This window comes from Lepidochelys kempii, chromosome 1 (genome assembly GCF_965140285.1).
Source record: "Lepidochelys kempii isolate rLepKem1 chromosome 1, rLepKem1.hap1, whole genome shotgun sequence".
Classification (NCBI taxonomy): Eukaryota; Metazoa; Chordata; order Testudines; family Cheloniidae; genus Lepidochelys; species Lepidochelys kempii.
This window is the reverse complement of record NC_136380.1, coordinates 51,164,229-51,186,562: the sequence shown is the minus strand read 5'-3', so window position 1 is coordinate 51,186,562 and position 22,334 is coordinate 51,164,229. Positions and strand designations below refer to the sequence as shown.

Genomic DNA, 22,334 nt, shown 5'->3' with positions numbered 1-22,334 from the left:
CTTTTCATTCTACTGGCACGAGGTCTTGTGCAAAATATGGTCATAGCTTCCTTCTGACTTGAAGGGTTAACAGCAACAACTTATCTCTGGTTGACTATATACCTTTTCAAGAGGATTGCAGCAGCTCTGGAAATACCACTTGAGGTGGTATCTAACAAATATCATAAGCTTTTAGATATTGTATATTCCTTTGCTCATGACAGGGTAGCCATACCCTAAATGACTAGTTATGAGAACGAGTGCACGCTTTAACTCCAACTCCACCAATTATTGCAGTTACATCAAAGAAAGCTGATAGGACATATCAAATTCCCAGTGAGAACTTTGAAACATTTTATACCCATCCATTGCCCACCTCTTTGGTGGTCATTGCTGCTCTACAGCATACAAAGCAGCGCCTTATAAAATGACTCCCAGGAACAAGGAGCCTGTGGGTATGTCTCTAATGCAATTAAAAATCTATGGCTGGCCCATGCCAGCTGACTTTGGCTTGCGGGGTGTAGATGCTTGGGCTGGAGCCTGGGCTCTGGGACCCACCCCCTTTACAGAATGCCAGGGCGTGATCTCCAGCTTAAGCCTGAACATCTGCAATGCAACTAAACAGCTCCTTAGCCTGAGTTCCACAAGCCTGACTCATCTTGGGCCAGACTAATTGGTGTGTAGACAATCTTCTGGGCAGAAAGAGGTGTTCCTTGGCTGTACTCCAAACAAGCATTTGTTACTATCATGCTCTTCTATCTAGATATGATTGTCTGTTGGCAAAAACTGTTGGCATTTTTTGATAAAGCACCTCAGGAATCTCAACAAGAAATGCACAATTTTGTTAACGAAGGACTTTTAGTCTCCAGAATTGCTTTACAAACAGCTACAGACGCAGCTGACACAGCTAACTGTTCAGTTGCATTGGTGATAGTCATGACAAGAGCTTCATGACTTCAGTCCTCTGGCTTTCCACTTGATGTTCAGAATACAGTGGACGAGTTACCCTTTGAAGGAACAAATTTATACAGTCCCAAGACTGCTGATTGCTGATTCATTGCACACTGTGAAGGTTTCAAGAGCTGCCTAAAAGATCCTTTTTTAAAAGATCCTTGGAATTTATACTTCACAAATCAGAAAGAGACCATATAGAGAGCCTAATTACCAGTGACTATAATGCTTCACAGAGGTACTCAAGATTGTGAGGAACCTCGTTATCTCCCACCTTTAGCATCAGGAAGCCTTGTCTGTGCCTGCTGTGGGTCAGCTCCTCAACTCCATTGGCCAGGGACAACACAAGCACTCCCCTCTAGGCCTAAAAGGTCCCAGGGTCACTCTACAAATTAACAATCTGCACACCCCATTACCAGTACCCAACAATGTTAAACCTATCTCAAAATACTAATTAAAACTAAAATACTAACAAAGAATTAATCTAAAGCTAACTGACTAAAACAAATATTTACAACAGACTAAACTAATGAGTTTAAAACAAAGATAATGGACTGCTAAAACGTTCTGCCTGTAGCCTAAGGCTGCATTAGAAGGAACTGAGTAGCAGTTGGTCTGCGCTACCCTTTTATTCCCTCAGGGGATCAGCTGTGGGGCAGGCATTCCATGAGCATGGAAGGATGGACGGGGACAGCTAGCAGGAAAAGTTTCTGATTTCTGGCAACAGGAGGCACACAATACCATGAGTGAATGGCGTGTAGACTACCACATGAAGAAGTGCTATTTTAACTAAGCTAAGTATTCTATTTACAGAGTTAGAAGGAAAATAATGTTCTTTTTAAAACAAATTAAATGGTTTTCCTCTTTCCCCATTCCTTTTGAATGTTCACTTCCCATTTATTAGCCTGCTCAAAAAGCTGACATCAAATTAGGAAGGAGGGGTTTATTAGCTTGTGTTTCAATGAAGGAGTCTAATTGGGTTCTAACTATGTCAAGTTCCTCTAAAATTAAATTATTAAAATTAACTCAATTAACTTATCTCCTTTTCTCAATGGCTTTGGTTGCTGCTGGGACTTTTTTTTTAAATACAAAAAGCATACAAAGCAATATTTCCTCTTGTGTGCATTAAGATTCCAAATCATGAATGAAAAACAATTTATTTCCAGAAAGAATATTTCATTTACAAATTCTATAAAGACTATCTTTAACATAACTTGAGAATCACCAATTAGCAAAAGCTGTGGCACTATATTTACCTTCTAATCAAAGGGATAGACATTTGATTGAATCATACAATTAGAGATACACAGACAGATTTAATAATAGAAAAGAGAAATATGACTATTCTGGAAAACAGATTTGATGAAAAGACCCCTTACGTTTGGATTCTGTACCATTCAATCAGTAACATGTCCTGAAATCTATGCAGATGAAGTAAGAGAACGGTTAATACATTTGCCAAGAAGAGCTATATAGAGTTGAACATCTTGAGCAAGAAAATCTTTGCATATAATTTAAAAAAATTAGCCCCACTGGGAAATATATTCTAGAAATCTTATGTTCTATGTATCTTTTCATCCATGAACAATTATATATGTAAAGTAATACCTTATTATTTAAGGCAGTGGTTTTCAACCAGGGGTCTGAGGCCCCCTGCGGGGCCATGAACAGCTTTCAGGGGGTCCTCCAAGCACGATCAGCGTTAGATTTGCTGCGGTCCAGGGCAGAAAGCCAAAGCCCCACCACACAGGACTGCTGTGTGGACAGCCCCACCACACAAAGCCTGGGACCCCAAGCCCCACCACCATGGGCTAAAGCTTGCTACCCCTTAACGCTATGCCCTGGGTTTTATATGCAGAAAAACAGTTGTTGTGGCACAGCTGGGCTGTGGAGTTTCTATAGCATGTTGCAGGGGCCTCAAAGAAAAATGTTCAGAACCACAGATTTAAGGTGGCAAGTACTGCCTGCCATTTAGAAAGAGGATTATTTTATGCTGCTAGGAAGCTTCTACCATTGCTCCCGTGCTGATTAAGAAGCATGTTGTCTCAAAGTGGGTGATGAGAAGGATCTTTGCAGGAAAAAAAGATAGCAAAGAAGAGTTGGAAAGGTGGATTTCTCAAAGTTCAAAACCCTTCTCAAAATCTGCTGGGGATGAAGATAGTTTAAGGTATTTATATCTGAATCCTTCCTGCATTGTCAGACGTCACTTATGCCAGAGCATGAACAAGGCTCTGGCATCCCTGGAGGAGCAAGCGGGCCAGGTGGTGGGGTATGAAAGGAGCCACTGTGCCAGACCGAGGGGTGCGGGAAAGGGGAAGTGGTGGCATAGGGGAAAGAAGTTGAAGAGGCGACATTGAAACTGTTGCATTGTGAGCAGAAAGGAGACCAGGCTGGAGGGCAGGCTGCACAGGGAAGGGGCAGTCACTCTCTCGCACACAGAATCTGGGGCGGTACAAAGTACAATCCTGAGCTCCACATTATGCTACATACTGCCCCACAAAAGTTTTTCCTGCCCTACCTGTTGTGTAGATCTGGTGCAATTAATATTTTTTAAAAGAAATACTGAGGATTAATGGTCATTTTTGCCATTAGTTTTCATAGTTGAAAGGTTATCAGCAGATACTGAGGCACAAAACCTTAAGAGAAACTTAAAATAATTGTCCTCTATCAAAATGGCCACTGCCTCCAATAGTTCCCAAGGAAAGCAAACTCCCTGTCAGAGAAGCTAGTACCTTATGATGTCAGGAGGTGAAGAGGAGCTCTGTGAGAAGACATGTATGGAAGCAAGATCCATCTTTGCTAAGGGCAGCCTTCTCTCAGTCCCACTGAGAACAATATGAGATGGTCTTAAATTTGAAAGAGGGCAATTCTTCACGGAATCATCTGTAGTAGAATATTATTCCTCAGTCTCTGCTGAAGCAAATTCCTTCAATTATGAAGAACAGCAGTAAACAATTACTAGTGATCTTAATAATGTCTTCAAATGTAGCCGATTCACAAGATTTCAATGAATTAACAAAGGCTACATCTACTCTATGAGCTAGGAGCATGATTCCCCAGTTTTTGTACGCATACCTGCACTTGCTTGATGAGAGCTGGAGTCAGTATAAACAGCAAAAAGAAAAGGAGTACTTGTGGCACCTTAGAGACTAACCAATTTATTTGAGCATAAGCTTTCGTGTTCTACAGCTCACTTCATAGCTGAGGTAGCACTGGGAGCAGCAAAGGAGGCATGGCTGAGCCATGACGAACACACAACCACTGGTTTCAGGTGGGTTTGTACTCGGCAGAGCTCAGCCATGACTCCACTGTTACTACCTGTGCTACTGAGGCTACACTTCTATTTATACTCATTCAAGCTCATCAAGCAAGCGCAAGCATGTGTACACAAAACAGGGGAATATCATCCTTTGATTGCCAAATAGGTTATGTCTCCACTACAATCAATCAGGCTAAACAGGCAAATAAATGACAAGCACAGGGATGGATTTAAATGGCAGGCCTCAAACTTTATTAATTTAACACCACAGGGGAGGGGTCACTATATGCCCATCCCCACTCTCACATACCTGGCATTTAACTGGGTTCAGAGTGGGGTTACCAGATCCCAACACAAATCAAGAACTTGGAATAGACCTTCCATGAGAAGTGGGAGGAGGGGGAAGAGAGTATCAAGGCGGGAACTGCAGATCACAAATATTTCAGGTACCCCCTTTTCCTAAAGGAACACTGTCCACCTACAAAATTCCAGCTTTCATTTACCCTTGGGAGCTGACCCTTTTAGTTTTTGTCCATACAGAACACCAGCCACAAATTGCAATGAGCTACACAGTCTTACCTTTCCTAATCATAAACTATCAATCCTATTTCCTTTCAACCCAACCGGGCCTCCATGACTTTGTGAGGAAGGCAAAAAATATCAGCAGAACTAGGTCAGTTTGGCCCAGTGGACCAAACAGGCAGTGAGTCAGACTGCAGCTTCCTAAAGAACACAGCTCTTGTCCTACAACTAAGGGGAATGAGGAAGGGACTGCTGAAAACTGCAAGAGGCCTTTGAAAACCCCATGATGAGTTTAAATAGATCAGGATGAGGTGAAGGGGAGTATGAGAGCCAAACAACCCAGCCAATAGGAGGTGGAGGACATCAGGAAGAGAAGAGGCCTGGTTGCTGCTTCACCAAGCATGCACTCTCAATTCCACTTCACTTCCAGATGCTGTCTCATTGCTGCAGTCCAATCAACCACAACTCCCATTGAGATGGGGATGAAACATGTTGCTATACTATTTAAAGGACATGTTTTAAAATTGATCTCAACTCAAAACAATTAACAGATTTATTTATAGATTCTCATTTATTTCATTCAAGAAACAAAAAGTAGTGCTGTAATTTTGTGGCGAATATGTTGCATTTTAAATGCACAATAAAAAGGTTGAATCCCTGCTTTAACATAAAAAACTCAACATGCTTAACTGTGATGCCACAATGGGCACTTAATTAACATCATGCCATCTAATATGAGTCATGAAAGACAATCTTGTTATTAAGAAACAGAATTCAGACTACAGAGACCTGAGTTCCTGGACCTGCCACACACATCATAATGTGACTAAAGGCATGTAATTTAATTTCTCTTTGCCTCTGTTTTCCACCTCTCAAGTGGGGATATTTAATCTTTAAAATTGATTTAAAACATTTCAATCTGGACTGAACACAGTACAAGAACTCCAGATATACAACAAAGGTAAACTAATTTTTATTATGAGACATATGTGTGGTAACTTGGCTGAATGAGACTCAACATTTTTTTTGTTACTCAGATATAATGTTTAGATTGAATTTTAGCTATTTCAGGAAAAAACCTATATTATAAAATTTATGTCCCACAGGTAAAAAAAGATAATTACCAATCGATTGTGTTATCCAGGGTCTGTATATCTTATCATACAATAAAATATTTTCTATAATCTGAAAATACTTAGTCTGAATTTCACATTAATATCTCCTCAAAATAGACTCAACATAAGATATTATATGGTAATAAAGATAAGAAATAAATTAACCCTAGAGAGATGATGTTCTCTTAAAATATATAACTAAAAAAGAAATAACTCGAGTATAATCCAATTCTTGATTTTTTTTAAATTAAAAAAAAACATTAAGGAAATAAACATGCCTGATATTTATACAATCCTATTTTTTTAACCAAATAGGAATGTACAAGTGAATTATGGTTCTATGCATGCACTTAAGAGGATAGAAAACAGTCACTAAAAAGAAGGAAAGAAAAATCTCTTACATCGTTCGTGTTAACATGCCAAGCCATATCACCATAGGATACCAGTTGACCATTAACGTAACACCGAATTTCACTGTTTCTCCAACGATTGTAGATGTGCACAATGCTGATCATGTACCACTAAAAATAATTTGAAAATATATTAATGTTATACAGCATTATTATTGAATGCTAACAATCAGCATATCACGTTTGACTCCAATCTTGTAAAGTAATGTAGTAGGAATCCTTGCATCTCCAAAGAGTCATTTTAAATCAGTAAGACTCCACATGGGCCTAAGTGCCTGCCCACTTGGATATCTTTGCAGAATCAAGTCCAAAAATTGCACATATAATCACTGTAGAAGAAATGTGTTTTTTGAAAGTACAATTTAACTTTTGTTCTGCACACAAAACATGAACAAGGAGGTTCAGATAAAGAAAATTAAGTGTTAAGCTTAGCTATAATATCCTTTTATTTTATAAGATCTGCATGTCTAAAGACCATTTAATAATAAAGTATATCATGTTGAATACTGTATTAAAACATATTGTTTGAATTGGCCCCACCTGGCCGGACATCCCGATTACTGTGTGTGACTACCTTGTTCTCAGAATTACTAACCACGTGGCCAATATGTGTGTAGTCGTCCACTAATTTTTATCAGCAGTGATTTATCTTCCAGATCACTGAAGAAAATATTGAATAGCACTGGGACTAGAACCAATCTCGATGGAATATTACTGGAAACAGCCCACCATTCAATGATAATTATCCATTGACAATTATTTTTTGATATCTGTCAACCTAAAGGAGTAGCAACTACAGAAGTCTCTGAAACAGGTTACTCAGCAACTCATACCTGAGAGTCCATGGTAAACAAGTTTTAGTATACACATTTAAAAATCCTCTAAATTGGTCCTTCAGAATAAAAATAAAACCAGACATCTGGAATAGAATTTAAACTTCAGCTCTTCAGTTTGTAAGTCATCTCCTAGTAAACTTTTTGTTTGCTTATTTGTTTTAACAATGCAGACACAGATAACAGTCAATTGGTTAGAGTTGGCCTCACTTGAAAGTAACACTCCATGTTTTGGGAAGTATTGCATCTCTTTTCCAGATTGACCTGAATTAAAAATGTATTCACTAAATGAGTAAGCATTGACTAGAAGAGAGATCAAGCAGTTCTGATACCAAAGGTCAATCCATACTGAAGTAGTAGTAGTTGTTTTTTGTGAATTACTGCTTATTTTGCAAATGTTGACTTTAAACTTCACCTACAAATGGTTCAGCACTAGCTGGGAAGGGAGCGGTTTTGTACCCTTCATCAGCTAACTTTATACACTGTATTAGTGCCAAGATTCTGGTGTTTCAGGGACAAATGTTCCACTACTGTATTAAGTGATCCCATCTTACTTAGAACAATATTTCGTATTTCTATAAGTGCCATTGATTGAGCTTACGGGTGTTAACTATCAAGATAACTTGTCTTCTCTGATAGCTCTTGTTCAGTGATAATCCTCCTCCTTTACTTTTATGAGTAAAATGGTATGCTACAGGAACGTTTAAGCACTGTGTCCCTTTCCACATGAAAATAAGTTTTCAGAGTAACAGCTGTGTTAGTCTGTATTCGCAAAAAGAAAAGGAGTACTTGTGGCACCTTAGAGACTAACAAATTTGAGCATAAGCTTTTGTGAGCTACAGTGAGCTGTAGCAAAGCTTATGCTCAAATAAATTTGTTAGTCTCTAAGGTGCCACAAGTACGCCTTTTCTTTTTATGAATATAAATGGGGCCCTACCAAATTTGTAATCCATTTTAATCAATTTCATGGCCAGAGTGTTTTAAAATTGGTCAATTTTATGTTTTCAGATGTTTACATCTGAAATGTCAGTGTTTTAACTGTGGGAGTGCCAACCCAAAAGGGGATCAGGAGGGTCACAAAGCTAATGTAGGGCGGTTGCAGAATTACCACCCTTCTGTGCTGCCTTCAGAGTTGCAGAGCTTCCTGAAACTGGGGGAGATTCCCAGGGATGAAGGTGGGTCCGATCTCCCCCATGCCACTGGGAGCTTTCAGAGCTGGTAGCAGTCACAGAGCTTCCTGCAGCTGGGGGAGGTACCTGAAGGTGGGTCTGATCTTCCCCCCAAGAGCAGCCGTACAGGAGAAGAGGAAGTCCCTTCCTTCCCCAGCCTGGTGGATAGCAGCTGGAGCCCGGTGAACCGTAGGAGCTCCTGGCTCAGACATGCCCTTTCCCCAGCCCTCCAATAGCTAGATTTCACAGGGGAGGTCTGATTTTACAGTCTGAGACATGTTTTTCATGACCGTGAATTTGGTACGGCCCTAAAAAGAAGATATGTATCCCATGAGGTTTAGCCTGGTTAGCAAAAGGCTTCAGAATGAACAAAAACTTGTCAAGGGCAGAACAACTATTATTGGTAATAGTAGAACCTCAGAGTTAGACACCTCGGGAATGGAGGTTATCTGTAACTCCAAAAAGACATTACGGACTTCAGCCATTGGGGAGAGAGGACTGGGAGTCAGAGCTTCTGACCCTCGGGAGCACTAGAGCTCAAGGCTTTTGATCTGGGGGGGTGCGGGGCTCTAGCTACGGGGTGGCGAAGGGAGCGCTGCGGCTGAAACCAGTACTCCCGTCATAGCTAAAGCCCTGAGCCCCTGCGCCCCCCATGGGGCTGAGAAGCTGGAAACAGAGCCACAGGGCTAAAGCCCCGAACCCCAGCACCTCCTCCAGATCTAAAGCCCTGAGCCCTGGTGCTCCAAAGGGTCAGAAGCCCTGACACCCCCCCTTCACCTTGAGGCTGCAGTCCTAACCCTCCCTTCCCCCCGGCTGAAGCCCTGAGCCCCAGGGCTACATTTCCAAGGTAGTAAAGTATTTGTGTGCATGTGGGTGCATGCATGCGTGCATCTCTGCTGCTGCCCAATTACTTCCGGTTCAGAGGGTGTCCAGTTGACTAGTAAGTCCGGAACTCTGGTGTTCATATATTTGAGGTTCTCTTGTATCTAACAGCATATCTTCATTGAAGAGTTAACTCGAGTTATCTACACTTGAGCTAACTCCTCTTGAATTAGCTTAGTTCAAGTGAGAATGGCCACACTGCAAAACACTCGAGCTGCACACTATCGGATTAGCAGCACAATGTAGTTGTATCCCCACTACGTAACTAGCCTGAGCAGCATCAATAGCGCTTGAACTTCAACCAACACCTTCTGACAGGCCAGCTAGCTCCAGGTTAAAGCACCACCTTAACCAGAGGTTTTGGTGTGTGGACAGGAATCAGGTTAGAAGCAACACTTGTGTTATACCTCAGGCTAGCACTGTAATGAAGACAAGCCTTAAACTGTAAGGTTCCTTAAATGTTCCCTTCTTTCCCATTCTGGATGATATGCCCATCCAAGATTCTCTCTACTGATGCAGAAATGCAGGATTCTTTTCTAATTCCAGCCAACTCAAAGTTTACTTCCTTTCTAGTAAAAGTCTTGAAAAACTATTTTCTGATACTTGATCAATATGGAGAAACATGTTCAGGTTTTGTTTTTTTTTTTCAGTTCCAGCCTTAAAAGGTGGCCTAGAATGATAAAGCTGAAAATATTAGTATAAAGCTAATAAAGAAAATTGTATTACTGGGCATACTTTGGAACAATTACATTATGTACCCATGCAATATGGGTTTTTCTAGGTTGACCTAATTTCATGGTTTTCAGTGGATCATCACACCAGCTGCTAACCTTTTGATTTACATAATACCCAGTGGACGATTTTCTGCTGAATGAGTCAGTGTCTCAACTCTGAAGACAATCTTTTAATATCCTACATAAGTAATTCCAATGTGTTTGGTCTAATTGCATCTCTAAGCCTCTGCCAAATTTCTTTATGACAATTTATATTAGGGTATTTTTCAGACTTGGCCACAGGTCAATAACTACAGTAAATGTCTACAATCCAGAAACAGTATTATTAATTTAATCCATTTATAGGATGCTTATAAGGCATCCAAGTGCCAGACCATGAAGACAAAATACAAAATAGTACACATATTATAAAGTAAATGATTTGAGTATAGTATTTTTAAGGACATTAACAGTTAATTTTAAAATTCCAGAAGCTAGTTGATAATATTGACCACATTAAAAAAATACACTGAGGAAAAATTGTTTCCCATGCAGCCTCCCCCTTTATATCTGTTTGAACTCAACAAGTTCCTTTTATTAAGCACTACTTTTTCTAAGACAATGGGGAAGGAGGGCGGAAGCTTCATGGGCAAAACGTGACCTGTCTCCCCACATCCCTAGTTCCTTTGTTGTAGTTAAAGCTTCCCTTCCCAAACAGTAAATTTAGATAGAATTCTCTCTCAAACTATAAAACAATGCTTAACTGACTGGAAGGGTTACTCTTCATTAAAAGTCTCACTTCTACCTCCATGACCACGTAACTACAAACTGTAGTTAACGATGATTAGTAAGTGTTTGCAAGATGTGTTAACATTCAATTTCTGGTCATACAAAAACAAATAAGATCATTTTGATTTGTCATAAGTTTCTGAATGTGTTTCAAGGAGGACTTGCGAAAGTTGTCTAATTTGAATGTGCCTAACAAGTGTCTAATTTACCTATATCTTAAAGTCTTGACTGAGTGGTGAAAGTTTTGTCTAAGTTTTTTTCTTTATGCTTCTAGGTATGAAAAAATTCAGTCCTGGGCTTCTCATGCGCCATAAGCTAGCACTCATGGATTCAGTCCAAAATTTCACAGGCAGCAGTTCCCAGATTGTTCTTTAGGCTTTTTTCTTCTTGAAGTTAAAAATAAATAAATAATTAAACATGAAACAAGTTTGCTCCCCTCAGGCTGCATAGACAAGTTTGGATAATTTCACATTTATCTTAATGAGCTAAGTGGTGCAGTCTTTTCAATAAAATATAAATGTGCAAGCCTGATCAATTGTGACCATTAAACACCCAATCACACTGTATATAAGAAAGGGGGTAATAAATGCTACACATCCAATTTTGGCCAATTTTCAACTTGGGTAATAACCTTCTGCATAGCTTCATTCCCCCCTACTGTTTAAACTAGAAAGTCTTTCTTTCTTTTTAATATAAAATTATCATTCACTTTCTGTTTTAAACTGTAATGTTGCTATGCACTGTTAAATTCTTTCCCCTCTCATAAGTGGCTGCATTTAAGTGGTAGGTGTCCTGATTCTTGAACATATAGTTTGTATGTCACAACTGAATTCTTTTGAATGAAAAAGGATTATTTGGAAATGAAGAAATATTAAGTTTAAAATCAATTACATGCTGAATGCCCTGCTTACACTTGCCAATTTAAGTGTTTGATATATAATCCTAAAATTGATGGAATTTTAGTAATCCTATTTATGGGCCACATTTAACTGTTTTTCCTCCTACATCTGTTGGAAGCGCTCATATTCCACTGGAGCAGTAAATGTGGACATACAATAAATTAAATAGATCAAGTACTACAGAGCAGCCATTGTGGATTCTAGAGTGAATCGTGATAACTCCTGCTATGGAAAAGACTGTGAAACAGTATGTATTAAAATCACGTGAATTTATAAAAAAAAATTGCAAACAAGTTTTCCTTCCTCTCTCTCGCTCTGCTCAAAGGTGCTTGGTGTTTTTTTGTTGTTGTTGTTGTTTTTCTAATTAACAAAAAGTTTAAGTAAAATTTGTTCAGTGGAAATTCATTTGGACAAGGAAAGAAAAAACACTCCAAACAAAACTCTAACCGCATGCTGATTTTGTTGGGGTTTTTTCCCCTCTTGATAGCAAAAATCAGTCCTCAATGCGGATTAGTGCAATTTATTTGCTTGCGAGAGAAAGATTTTAAATAAGTTATGGGCAAGTGAAAACTAAGCACGCATCAGTGGATATCTGTTAATATTTAGCAGACTAATTAGAATCTTGCCCCTCTGTGACTTCACACCAATTTTTGTTTCAACATAGCTTTGTAGACATATTCAGAGACTCCTACTCTACCTGAGCTGAGTTCTGCAGGGATGAGGGATACTGATAGAACAATCTGCCTGAGGGAAATTAAAAATGTCTGAAACAGAGTGCAAAATGTTTTGACCATGCTACCTTAAAATCAGGAACAGGATAAAATTACAAACGCATAATAATAAAAAAAAATCAAAACCAGTAAATCCTGCAATTCCTCTAGTGTCCCAGAAAATTTTATTGCATTCTATTATAGCTTCAAAACAAAGCTTTCATTTAAAATATATGTTCTAACTTTTTCTGTTGTGAAGATACAGCCATCACAATAAGCCTGTGGGCTCACAAAGAAATACCACAATTTGCAGAAAAACATCTCCCAGTCATACAACAGCAGCACTGCTTGCCTTCTTTGTCTAAGAAAAGTATGTATGTAAACAAACTCCAGTAGGGACAATTTAAATGTTATTATTGAGCATGGACATTTTTTCTTTCAAAGAAACAAGAACTTTAGCATAAAGAGTTATATTTAATACAAATAGTATTACACAGTTAATCTTAAACCTCAAGAAAAGCAGTAGTAAGGGTTCCAAGAGCTAAACTAATTAAGCCACACTGCATATACAGTGTGAGTTATGGACACCTAGGGAACGGAGGTTATTTGTAACACTGAAATGTTCGTAACTCTGAACAAAGCACAGTTCAGGCTCCAGATCCAGCAGCTGAGGGTATGTCTACACTACGAAATTACGTCAAATTTACAGAAGTCGTTTTTTTAGAAATCATTTTTATATATTCGAGTGTGTGTGTCCCCGCAGAAAATGCTCTAAGTGTATTAAGTGCATTAACTCAGCGGAGTGCTTCCACAGTACCGAGGCAAGCGTCGACTTCCGGAGTGTTGCACTGGGGGTAGCTATCCCACAGTTCCTGCAGTCTCCGCTGCCCATTGGAATTCTGGATTGAGATCCCAATGCCTGATGGGACTAAAACATTGTCGCGGGTGGTTCTGGGTACATATCGTCAAGCCCCCGTTCCCTCACTCCCTCCGTCCGTGAAAGCAGCAGCAGACAATTGTTTCATGCCTTTTTTCTTGAGTTACCTGTGCAGACGCCATACCATGGCAAGCATGCAGCCTGCTCAGGTAACCGTCACCGTATGTCTCCTGGGTGCTGGCAGACGTGGTACTGCATTGCTACACAGCAGCAGCAACCCATTGCCTTGTGGCAGCAGATGGTACAATAGGACTGGTAGCCTTCATCGTCATGTCCGAGGTGCTCCTGGCCACGTCGGCCAGGAGCGCCTGGGCAGACATGGGTGCAGGGACTACATTAGAAGTGACTTGACCAGGTCATTCTCTTTAGTCCTGCAGTCAGTCCTACTGAACCATCTTATGGTGAGCAGGCAGACAATACGGATTGCTAGCAGTCCTATGGTACCATCTTCTGCCGGGCAGGCAAAAGATGAGGATGACTAGCAGTCCTATTGTACCATCTTCTGCCGAGCAGCCATGAGATGTGGATGGCTTGCAGTCCTTCTGCACCGTCTGCTGCCAGCCAAAGATGCAGAAAAGAGATGGAGTGGCTCAAAACAATAAATAGACCAGATTTGTTTTGTACTCATTTGCTCCCCCTCCCCGCCCATCCCCCGCCCCGTCTAGGGGACTCATTCCTCTAGGTCACACTGCAGTCACTCACAGAGAAGGTGCAGCGGGGTAAATCTAGCCTGTTCCAATAAGAACAATTACTTAGGTGCACCATTTCTCATTGGAACCCTCCGTGAAGTCCTGTCTGAAATAATCCTTGATGTAAAGCCACTCCGCTTTGTTGATTTTAATTCCCTGTAAGCCATGTCATCAGTCGCCCTTCCCCCCCTCAGAGGGACGGCAGACAATCGTTCCGCACCTTTTTTCTGTGCGGACGCCATACCAAGGCAAGCATGGAGGCCGCTCAGCTCACTTTGGCAATTAGGAGCACATTAAACACCACACGCATTATCCAGCAGTATATGCAGCACCAGAACCTGGCAGAGCGATACTGGGCAAGGAAGCGACGTCAGCATGGTCATGTGAGTGATCAGGACATGGACACAGATTTCTCTGAAAGCATAGGCCCCGCCAGTGCATGCATCATGGTGCTAATGGGGCAGGTTCATGCGGTGGAACGCCGATTCTGGGCTCCAGAAACAAGCACAGACTGGTGGGACCGCATAGCGTTGCAGGTCTGGGACGATTCCCAGTGGCTGCGAAACTTTCGCATGCATAAGGGCACTTTCACGGAACTTTGTGACTTGCTTTCCCCTGCCCTGAAGCACATGAATACCAAGATGAGAGCAGCCCTCACAGTTGAGAAGCGAGTGGCAATAGCCCTGTGGAAGCTTGCAACGCCAGACAGCTACTGGTCAGTTGGGAATCAATTTGGGGTGGGCAAATCCACTGTGGGGGCTGCTGTGATGCAAGTAGCCCACGCAATCAAAGATCTGCTGATATCAAGGGTAGTGACCCTGGGAAATGTGCAGGTCATAGTGGATGGGTTGGCTGCAATGGGATTCCCTAACTGTGGTGGGGCCATAGACGGAACCCATATCCCTATCTTGGCACCGGAGCACCAAGCCGCCGAGTACATAAACCGCAAGGGGTACTTTTCAATAGTGCTGCAAGCTCTGGTGGATCACAAGGGACGTTTCACCAGCATCAACGTGGGATGGCCGGGAAAGGTACATGACGCTCGCATCTTCAGGAACTCTGGTCTGTTTCAAAAGCTGCAAGAAGGGACTTTATTCCCAGACTAGAAAATAACTGTTGGGGATGTTGAAATGCCTATAGTTATCCTTGGAGACCCAGCCTACCCCTTAATGCCATGGCTCATGAAGTATTACAGGCAGCCTGGACAGTAGTCAGGAGCTGTTCAACTACAGGCTGAGCAAGTGCAGAATGGTGGTAGAATGTGCATTTGGATGTTTAAAGGTGCGCTGGCGCAGTTTACTGACTCGCTTAGACCTCAGTGAAACCAATATTCCCACTGTTATTACTGCTTGCTGTGCGCTCCACAGTATCTGTGAGAGTAAGGGGGAGATGTTTATGGCGGGGTGGGAGGTGAGGCAAATCGCCTGGCTGCTGGTTACGCGCAGCCAGACACCAGGGCGGTTAGAAAAGCACAGGAGGGCGCGGTACGCATCAGAGAAGCTTTGAGAACCAGTTTCATGACTGGCCAGGCTATGGTGTGAAAGTTCTGTTTGTTTCTCCTTGATGAAACCCACCGTCCCTTGGTTCACTCTACTTCCCTGTAAGCTAACCATCCTCCCCTCCTCCCTTCGATCACCGCTTGCAGAGGCAATAAAGTCATTGTTGCTTCACATTCATGCATTCTTTATTCATTCATCACACAAATAGGGGGATGACTACCAAGGTAGCCCAGGGGGGTAGTGGAGGAGGGAAGGAAAATGCCACACAGCACTTTAAAAGTTTACAACTTTAAAAATTTATTGAATGCCAGCCTTCTGTTTTTTGGGCAATCCTCTGTGGTGGAGTAGCTGGCCCCCCCACCGCGTTCTTGGGCGTCTGGGTGAGGAGGCTATGGAACTTGGGGAGGAGAGTGGTTGGTTACACAGGGGCTGTAACGGCGGTCTGTGCTGCAGCTCATGCTGGAGCATATTGGTTTGATCCTCCAGCAGCCTCATCATTGAATCCTGCCTCCTCTCATCATGCTGCCGCCACTTTTGAGCTTCAGCCCTGTCTTCAGCCCGCCACTTACTCTCTTCAGCCTGCCACCTCTCCTCCCGGTCATTTTGTGCTTTCCTGCACTCTGACATTATTTGCCTCCACGCATTCATCTGTGCTCTGTCAGTGTGGGAGGACAGCATAAGCTCAGAGAACATTTCATCACGAGTGCGTATTTTTTTTCTTTCTAATCTTCACTAGCCTCTGGGAAGGAGAAGATCCTGTGATCATTGAAACACATGCAGCTGGTGGAGAAAAAAAAAGGGACAGCGGTATTTAAAACACATTTTATAAAACAATGGCTACACTCTTTCAGGGTAAACCTTGCTGTTAACATTACATACATAGCACATGTGCTTCCGTTACAAGGTCGCATTCTGCCTCCCCCCACCGTGTGGCTACCCCCTCAACCCTCATCCCTCCCCATGGCTAACAGTGGGGAACATTTCTGTTCAGCTACAGGCAAACAGCCCAGCAGGAACGGGCACCTCTGAGTGTCCCCTGAAGAAAAGCACCCTATTATAACCAGGTGACCATGAATGATATCTCACTCTCCTGAGGATAACACAGAGATAAAGAACGGATATTGTTTGAATGCCAGCAAACATACACTGCAATGCTTTGTTGTACAATGATTCCCGAGTACGTGCTACTGGTCTGAAGTGGTCAAGTGTCCTACCATGGAGGACGCAATAAGGCTGCCCTCCCCAGAAACCTTTTGCAAAGGTTTTGGGAGTACATCCAGGAGAGTCGCGAATGCCAGGGCAAATTAATCCTTTCACATGCTTGCTTTTAAACCATGTACAGTATTTTAAAAGGTACACTCACCAGAGGTCCCTTCTCCGCCTAGTGGGTCCGGGAAGCAGTCTTGGGTGGGTTCGGGGGGTACTGGCTCCAGGTCCAGGGTGAGAAACAGTTCCTGGCTGTCGGGAAAACTGATTTCTCCGCTTGCTTGCTGTGAGCTATCTATCTACAACCTCATCATCATCATCTTCGTCCCCAAAACCTGCTTCCGTGTTGCCTCCATCTCCATTGAAGGAGTCAAACAACACGGCTGGGGTAGTGGTGGCTGAACCCCCTAAAATGGCATGCACCTCATCATAGAAGCGGCATGTTTGGGGCTCTGACTCGGAGCGGCCGTTCACCTCTCTGGTTTTCTGGTAGGCTTGCCTCAGCTCCTCAAGTTTCACGTGGCACTGCTTCGGATCCCTGTTATGGCCTCTGTCCTTCATGCCCTGGAAGATTTTGACAAAGGTTTTGGCATTTCGAAAACTGGAATGGAGTTCTGATAGCATGGATTCCTCTCCCCATACAGCGATCAGATCCCGTACCTCCCATTCAGTCCATGCTGGAGCTCTTTTGCGATTCTGGGACTCCATCATGGTCACCTCTGCTGATGAGCACTGCATGGTCACCTGCAGCTTGCCACGCTGGCCAAACAGGAAATGAGATTCAAAAGTTTGCGGTTCTTTTTCTGTCTACCGGGCCAGTGCATCTGAGTTGAGAGTGTTGTCCAGAGCGGTCACAATGGAGCACTCTGGGATAGCTCCCGGAGGCCAATACCGTCAAATTGTGTCCACAGAACCCCAAATTCGACCCGGCAAGGCCGATTTAAGCGCTAATCCACTTGTCAGGGGTGGAGTAAGACAATCAATTTTTAAGAGCCCTTTAAGTCGAAAAAAAGGGCTTCACCGTGTGGACGGGTGCAGGTTTACATCGATTTAACGCCGCTAAATTCGACCTAAAGTCCTAGTGTAGACCAGGGCTCAGTCTTCATGGAAATCTCGAATGGCTGCAAGGCAGGTATGGGAACAGGACTGGTTAGTGGGGTGGAATCATGGGGAAGATCTGGCTTAAGAAATGGGCCCCTCTGTTTGAGAGGTTAAAAAAGGAGAGATGTGATAACCATCTACAAATATTTAAGGGATAGAAACACTACGGAGGAAGAGGAATCATCATGAGAGGGTATAACCAGGAGCCTTGGATTAAAGTTAAGGAAAAGAAAATTTTAGGCTGAATGACAATAGAGAGATCTATTACTCCGTAGAATAATTTCCCAAAGGAAGCATTGGGAGCCCAAACATTTGGCATACTTAAACCTAGAGAGGGCAAAATTCTAATTAGAGAGAGAATGCAACACTCATAGGGAGAATGAATAAACAACCTGCCAGATCTTTTCTATTTTAGTGTGAGATGGCATATGACCTGCACCCAAAAACAATGATTGGCTAGAGGCAATGGTGAACAAAGAGAGGTATCACCCTGTGAAGTTTCTCCCAGGTCCATCCCCCTATTGTGGTGGTGGAACGGCAGCAGGAAATTGGCTAACAGACCAACAGACTTGCATTGGGAGTGGGGGTGCAGGAATGTCACTTTTGAACAAAGACAAGAGATTGATTACCAATGAATGGATTTTCACTGGAGGGGAGAGATGCCACTACAAAACCATTAGCTAGGTTTTGCTGAAGGTCACTGGATGACTTGGAGCCAGTCATTGGGTGAAAAACCACTATTCTAGATTCAAGTTCTTGTCATTTTCTACCCAGCGAAGGCCTCTCAAGCCTTATGGCCCACTGTCACACAAATCAAGGCCCTGCTTCAAGGTGTGGCACAGCAAGCAACATACATTGGCGATATTGAAACTGAGAAACATACAGCCATTTCAAACTTTGGTACTCCACACTACAATCAGTATAGATTGTATATACTCTTTATACCAAAGAGCACAGTTTACAAGAGTGCATTAAGAGACTTGTGTGATTCAAAACCACATAGTCTTGGGTCTCAATTGTAAGGGCAGAGAAGCAATGAAGAAGCTTTCTGACTTCCTCTGGGTGCTCTATCTGCTATGCTGCTCCTGCTTCACATGATGTAGTTGCACAGCATATAGGGAACTGTTCTGACAGTTTATATGCCCAGTAATCTCTGTTCTATACATCACATTGTTCTCAAATTGTGGATCAGGACCCCAAAGTGGGTCACAACTCCATTTTAATGGGGTCGCCAGGGCTGCCTTAGACTTGCTGGAGCCCAGGCCTGAAGCCCGAGCCCCACCACCCAAGGCCGAAGCCTGAGGGTTTCAGCCCTGCACACTGGGACCCAGACTACAGGCACGGGGCTTGGGTTTGCTCAGGCTTCGGTCCCACCTCCTGGGGTCATGTAGTAATTTTTATTGTCAGAAGGGGGTCACAGTGCAATGAAGTTTGAGAACCCCTGCTATAGATCATAGATGCATTGGTGGGGGGGACAGTATCAACTTCAGGCAGAACTTAGGTGACAAAAAAGGCTCATTAGGGCACAGAATATAAGTGCTCCTTCAGCAGCTGGCCCAAATTGTAACGTTCCAAAAGAATCCAAGCATAAGCACAGTCTAATTCTCTTTCATCAAAGAACAATTTTCTTGCCCCACGAGAAAAGACAGTTCAAAATGCGGAGAGGGTTTAAAAAAGATAGGTCTCTAAATACCAACAGGTTGACCTAAGAGCATGCATACACTGGTGATCTGATGTCAAGAAATACAAGCAGTAAAGCACTAACAGGAGTAGCTCTGTTGCCACAAATGTAGACTCAAGCACTTATAGACTCTGGGAGGAAGCCTGACCTTAACCTTGTTACTTACATAGAAGTCGAGATCTGGTGAAAGTGCCTTTATGTAGCTTCACCTGTTTGTGCAGCAGATGTTATGGATATGCTAATGACTCTGAATTGCTTCAGGTTACCACTAAACCTAAATGTACACCACACATCAAAATGGCATCAATCTGACAGCACTGCCAGAAACACATCATATGCTCTGTGCTGAAGCCAGTGCTAAATTTGTAATGAAAAAGGTGCTGGGGAGAGAGGAGCTCATAATAGAGGGAGAGACCAAAGGAAAATGTAACTGAGCTATCAAATCAAACTTAAAGAGTCTCAAAAACAAGTACTGCAGTTGCAGTAGACAAGAGGAGGTTACTCACCCTGTGCAGTAACTGAAGTAACTTCGAGATGAGTGTCCCGGTGGGTGCTCCACTCCAGGCGTTGGTGCGTCCCTTCGCCTTCGTTCAGAAATTTTTACAGCAGTACTTGTACCAGTTGCGCACATGCAAAGCTTGCCCCCCCCTCCCCGCTCTGAGTGTACCTTAATAGTACGCGTGCGTGACCGGTCTCCTCAGTTCCTTCTCTACAACAGAGACTACCCCAACTCTGAAGTAGATGGGAGGAGGGTGGGTAGTGGAGTATCCACAGGGACACTCATCTCGAAGAACGTCAGTTACTGCACAGGGTGAGTAACCTCTTCTTCTTCGAGAGCTGTACCTGTGGGTGCTCCACTCCAGGTGACTTAAAAGCAGGTATATCTCAAGGAGATAGGGACTTCGCCTTGGGTAGAAATGCAGTAGATAAAACAGCTCTGCCTAATCGTGCATCCGAGAGGGGGCCCTGAGTAAGGGCATAGTGCTTAGCAAAAGTGCGTTCAGCAGACCAAGTGGCTGCTTTACAGATATCAGTCAGGGGAACTTTGCTTAGAAAAGCCACGGAGGTAGCCATTGATCTAGGGGAGTGAGTTCTGATGTCTGCTGGAGGCATAACTTTCTGTATCTGATAACAGAGTTGGATACAGTCAGTAATCCATTTTGAAAGTCTCTGGGTCAAAATAGGTGTCCCCCTGGATCGCTCTGCGACGGAGACAAAGAGTCTAGAAGAATTCCTAAAGGGCTTGGTTCCATGCAAATAGAAGAACAAAGCCCTGCATAAGTCTAGGGTATGCATTGTGGATTCAAAAGAGTTTGCATGTGGTTTAGGAAAGAAGGTCGGCAGGTGTATTGGTTCATTGATGTGGAATGATGAATGGACCTTTGGAAGAAATTTGGGGTGTAATTGAAGGGTAACTTTGTCCTTAAAAAATAGGGTATATGGTGGGTCTGCCATGAGAGCTGCTATTTCTCCTGCCCGTCTGGCAGAAGTGATTGCCACTAAGAATGCTGTTTTCATAGAAAGGTGTAAGAGGGAGCAAGGGGCTAGGGGTTCAAATGGTTGTTGAGTTAAGCAAGATAATACTAAGTGAAAGTCCCGTGGAGCAGTAGGATGTCTAACATCTGGGTATAGGGATTGAAATCCTTTGGTATGATGCAAAAAGAAAAGGAGTACTTGTGGCACCTTAGAGACTAACCAATTTATTTGAGCATGAGCTTTCGTGAGCTACAGCTCACATAATTTTGGTAATTAATTGATCTTTAAATAGTCATGATAAATAGGCCCAGTGGCCTGTGATGGGATGTTAGATGGGGTGGGATCTGAGTTACTATAGAAAATTCTTTCCTGGGTATCTGGCTGGTGAATCTCGCCCATATGCACAGGGTTTAGCTGATCGCCATATTTGGGGTCGGGAAGGAATTTTCCTCCAGGGCAGATTGGAAGAGGCCCTGGAGGTTTTTCGCCTTCCTCTGTAGCATGGGGCACGGGTCACTTGCTGGCGGATTCTCAGCTCCTTGAAGTCTTTAAACCACGCTTTGAGGACTTCAATAGCTCAGACATAGGTGAGAGGTTTTTCGCAGGAGTGGGTGGGTGAGATTCTGTGGCCTGCGTTGTGCAGGAGGTCGGACTAGATGACCATAATGGTCCCTTCTGACCTTAGTATCTATGAATCTCTGAGAAAACATTTAGTGATCAGATGAGCAAACACAGAGGTACTGTCAATTTTATCGTGGAAAGTTGTCATAGCAGCCAGGTGGACTTTGATGGAGCTAAAAGAAAGGCCAGATTGTTTGAGGTCTAACATGTAGTTGAATATAAGAGGAAGAGGTGGAGACATAGCAGGCAGTTGTTTAGTTGAGCATCATTGTGTAAATCTTTTCCACTTTTGGAAATAGGTGGTGCGAGTAGACTGTGTTGTGCTATGTAGGAGCACTCTGAACTTCGTCAGAGCTTGCTAGTTCGTTTTGGGAGAACCATGTCGGAACCAAGCTTTGAGGTGAAGCATGGACAGGTTGGGGTGGAGAAATCGGCAGTGTTGCTGCAATAGGAGGTTTGGAATGAGAGGCAATGAGGTTGGTGGTTGAGTTGACATCCTGGTGAGGAATGGGAACCATGGTTGTCTAGGCCATGCTGGAGCAATCAGGATCACCTTGGCACGATCTGATTGCATATTTGTCAGAACTCTGTTGAGAATTGGGATTGGGGGGAAAGCATAGAGTAAGTTCCGGTGCCACGGAATCATAAATGCATCTCCCAGGGAGCATTTGCCCAGTCCTGCTCTAGAGCAAAATTCGGGGCATTTCCTGTTTTCCGCAGCTGCGAATAGGTCTATGGTTGGGTAGCCCCAAATGCGGAATATGTTGATGATGATCATTTAGTTTATCTCCCATTTATGGTCCCATGGAAACTGTCTGCTTAATTCGTCCGCTGTGGTATTCATAGCCCCGGGAAGGTAGGCGGCTGATATCCGGATATTGTTCGCAAGGCAC

The 22,334-nt window shown here is 43.0% G+C and overlaps 1 protein-coding gene across 6 annotated transcripts in view; it reads right to left on the bottom strand.

Moving 5' to 3' along the window:
* Nucleotides 1-22,334, bottom strand: part of NBEA (neurobeachin) — an 848,497-nt gene that overhangs the window by 625,135 nt on the left and 201,028 nt on the right. For all 6 annotated transcript variants that reach the window (XM_073341812.2, XM_073341823.2, XM_073341834.2 and 3 more), the window contains exon 7: nt 6,228-6,347. In XM_073341812.2, the coding sequence (XP_073197913.1) occupies nt 6,228-6,347 (120 nt within the window). The remainder of the gene's footprint in view (nt 1-6,227; nt 6,348-22,334) is intronic.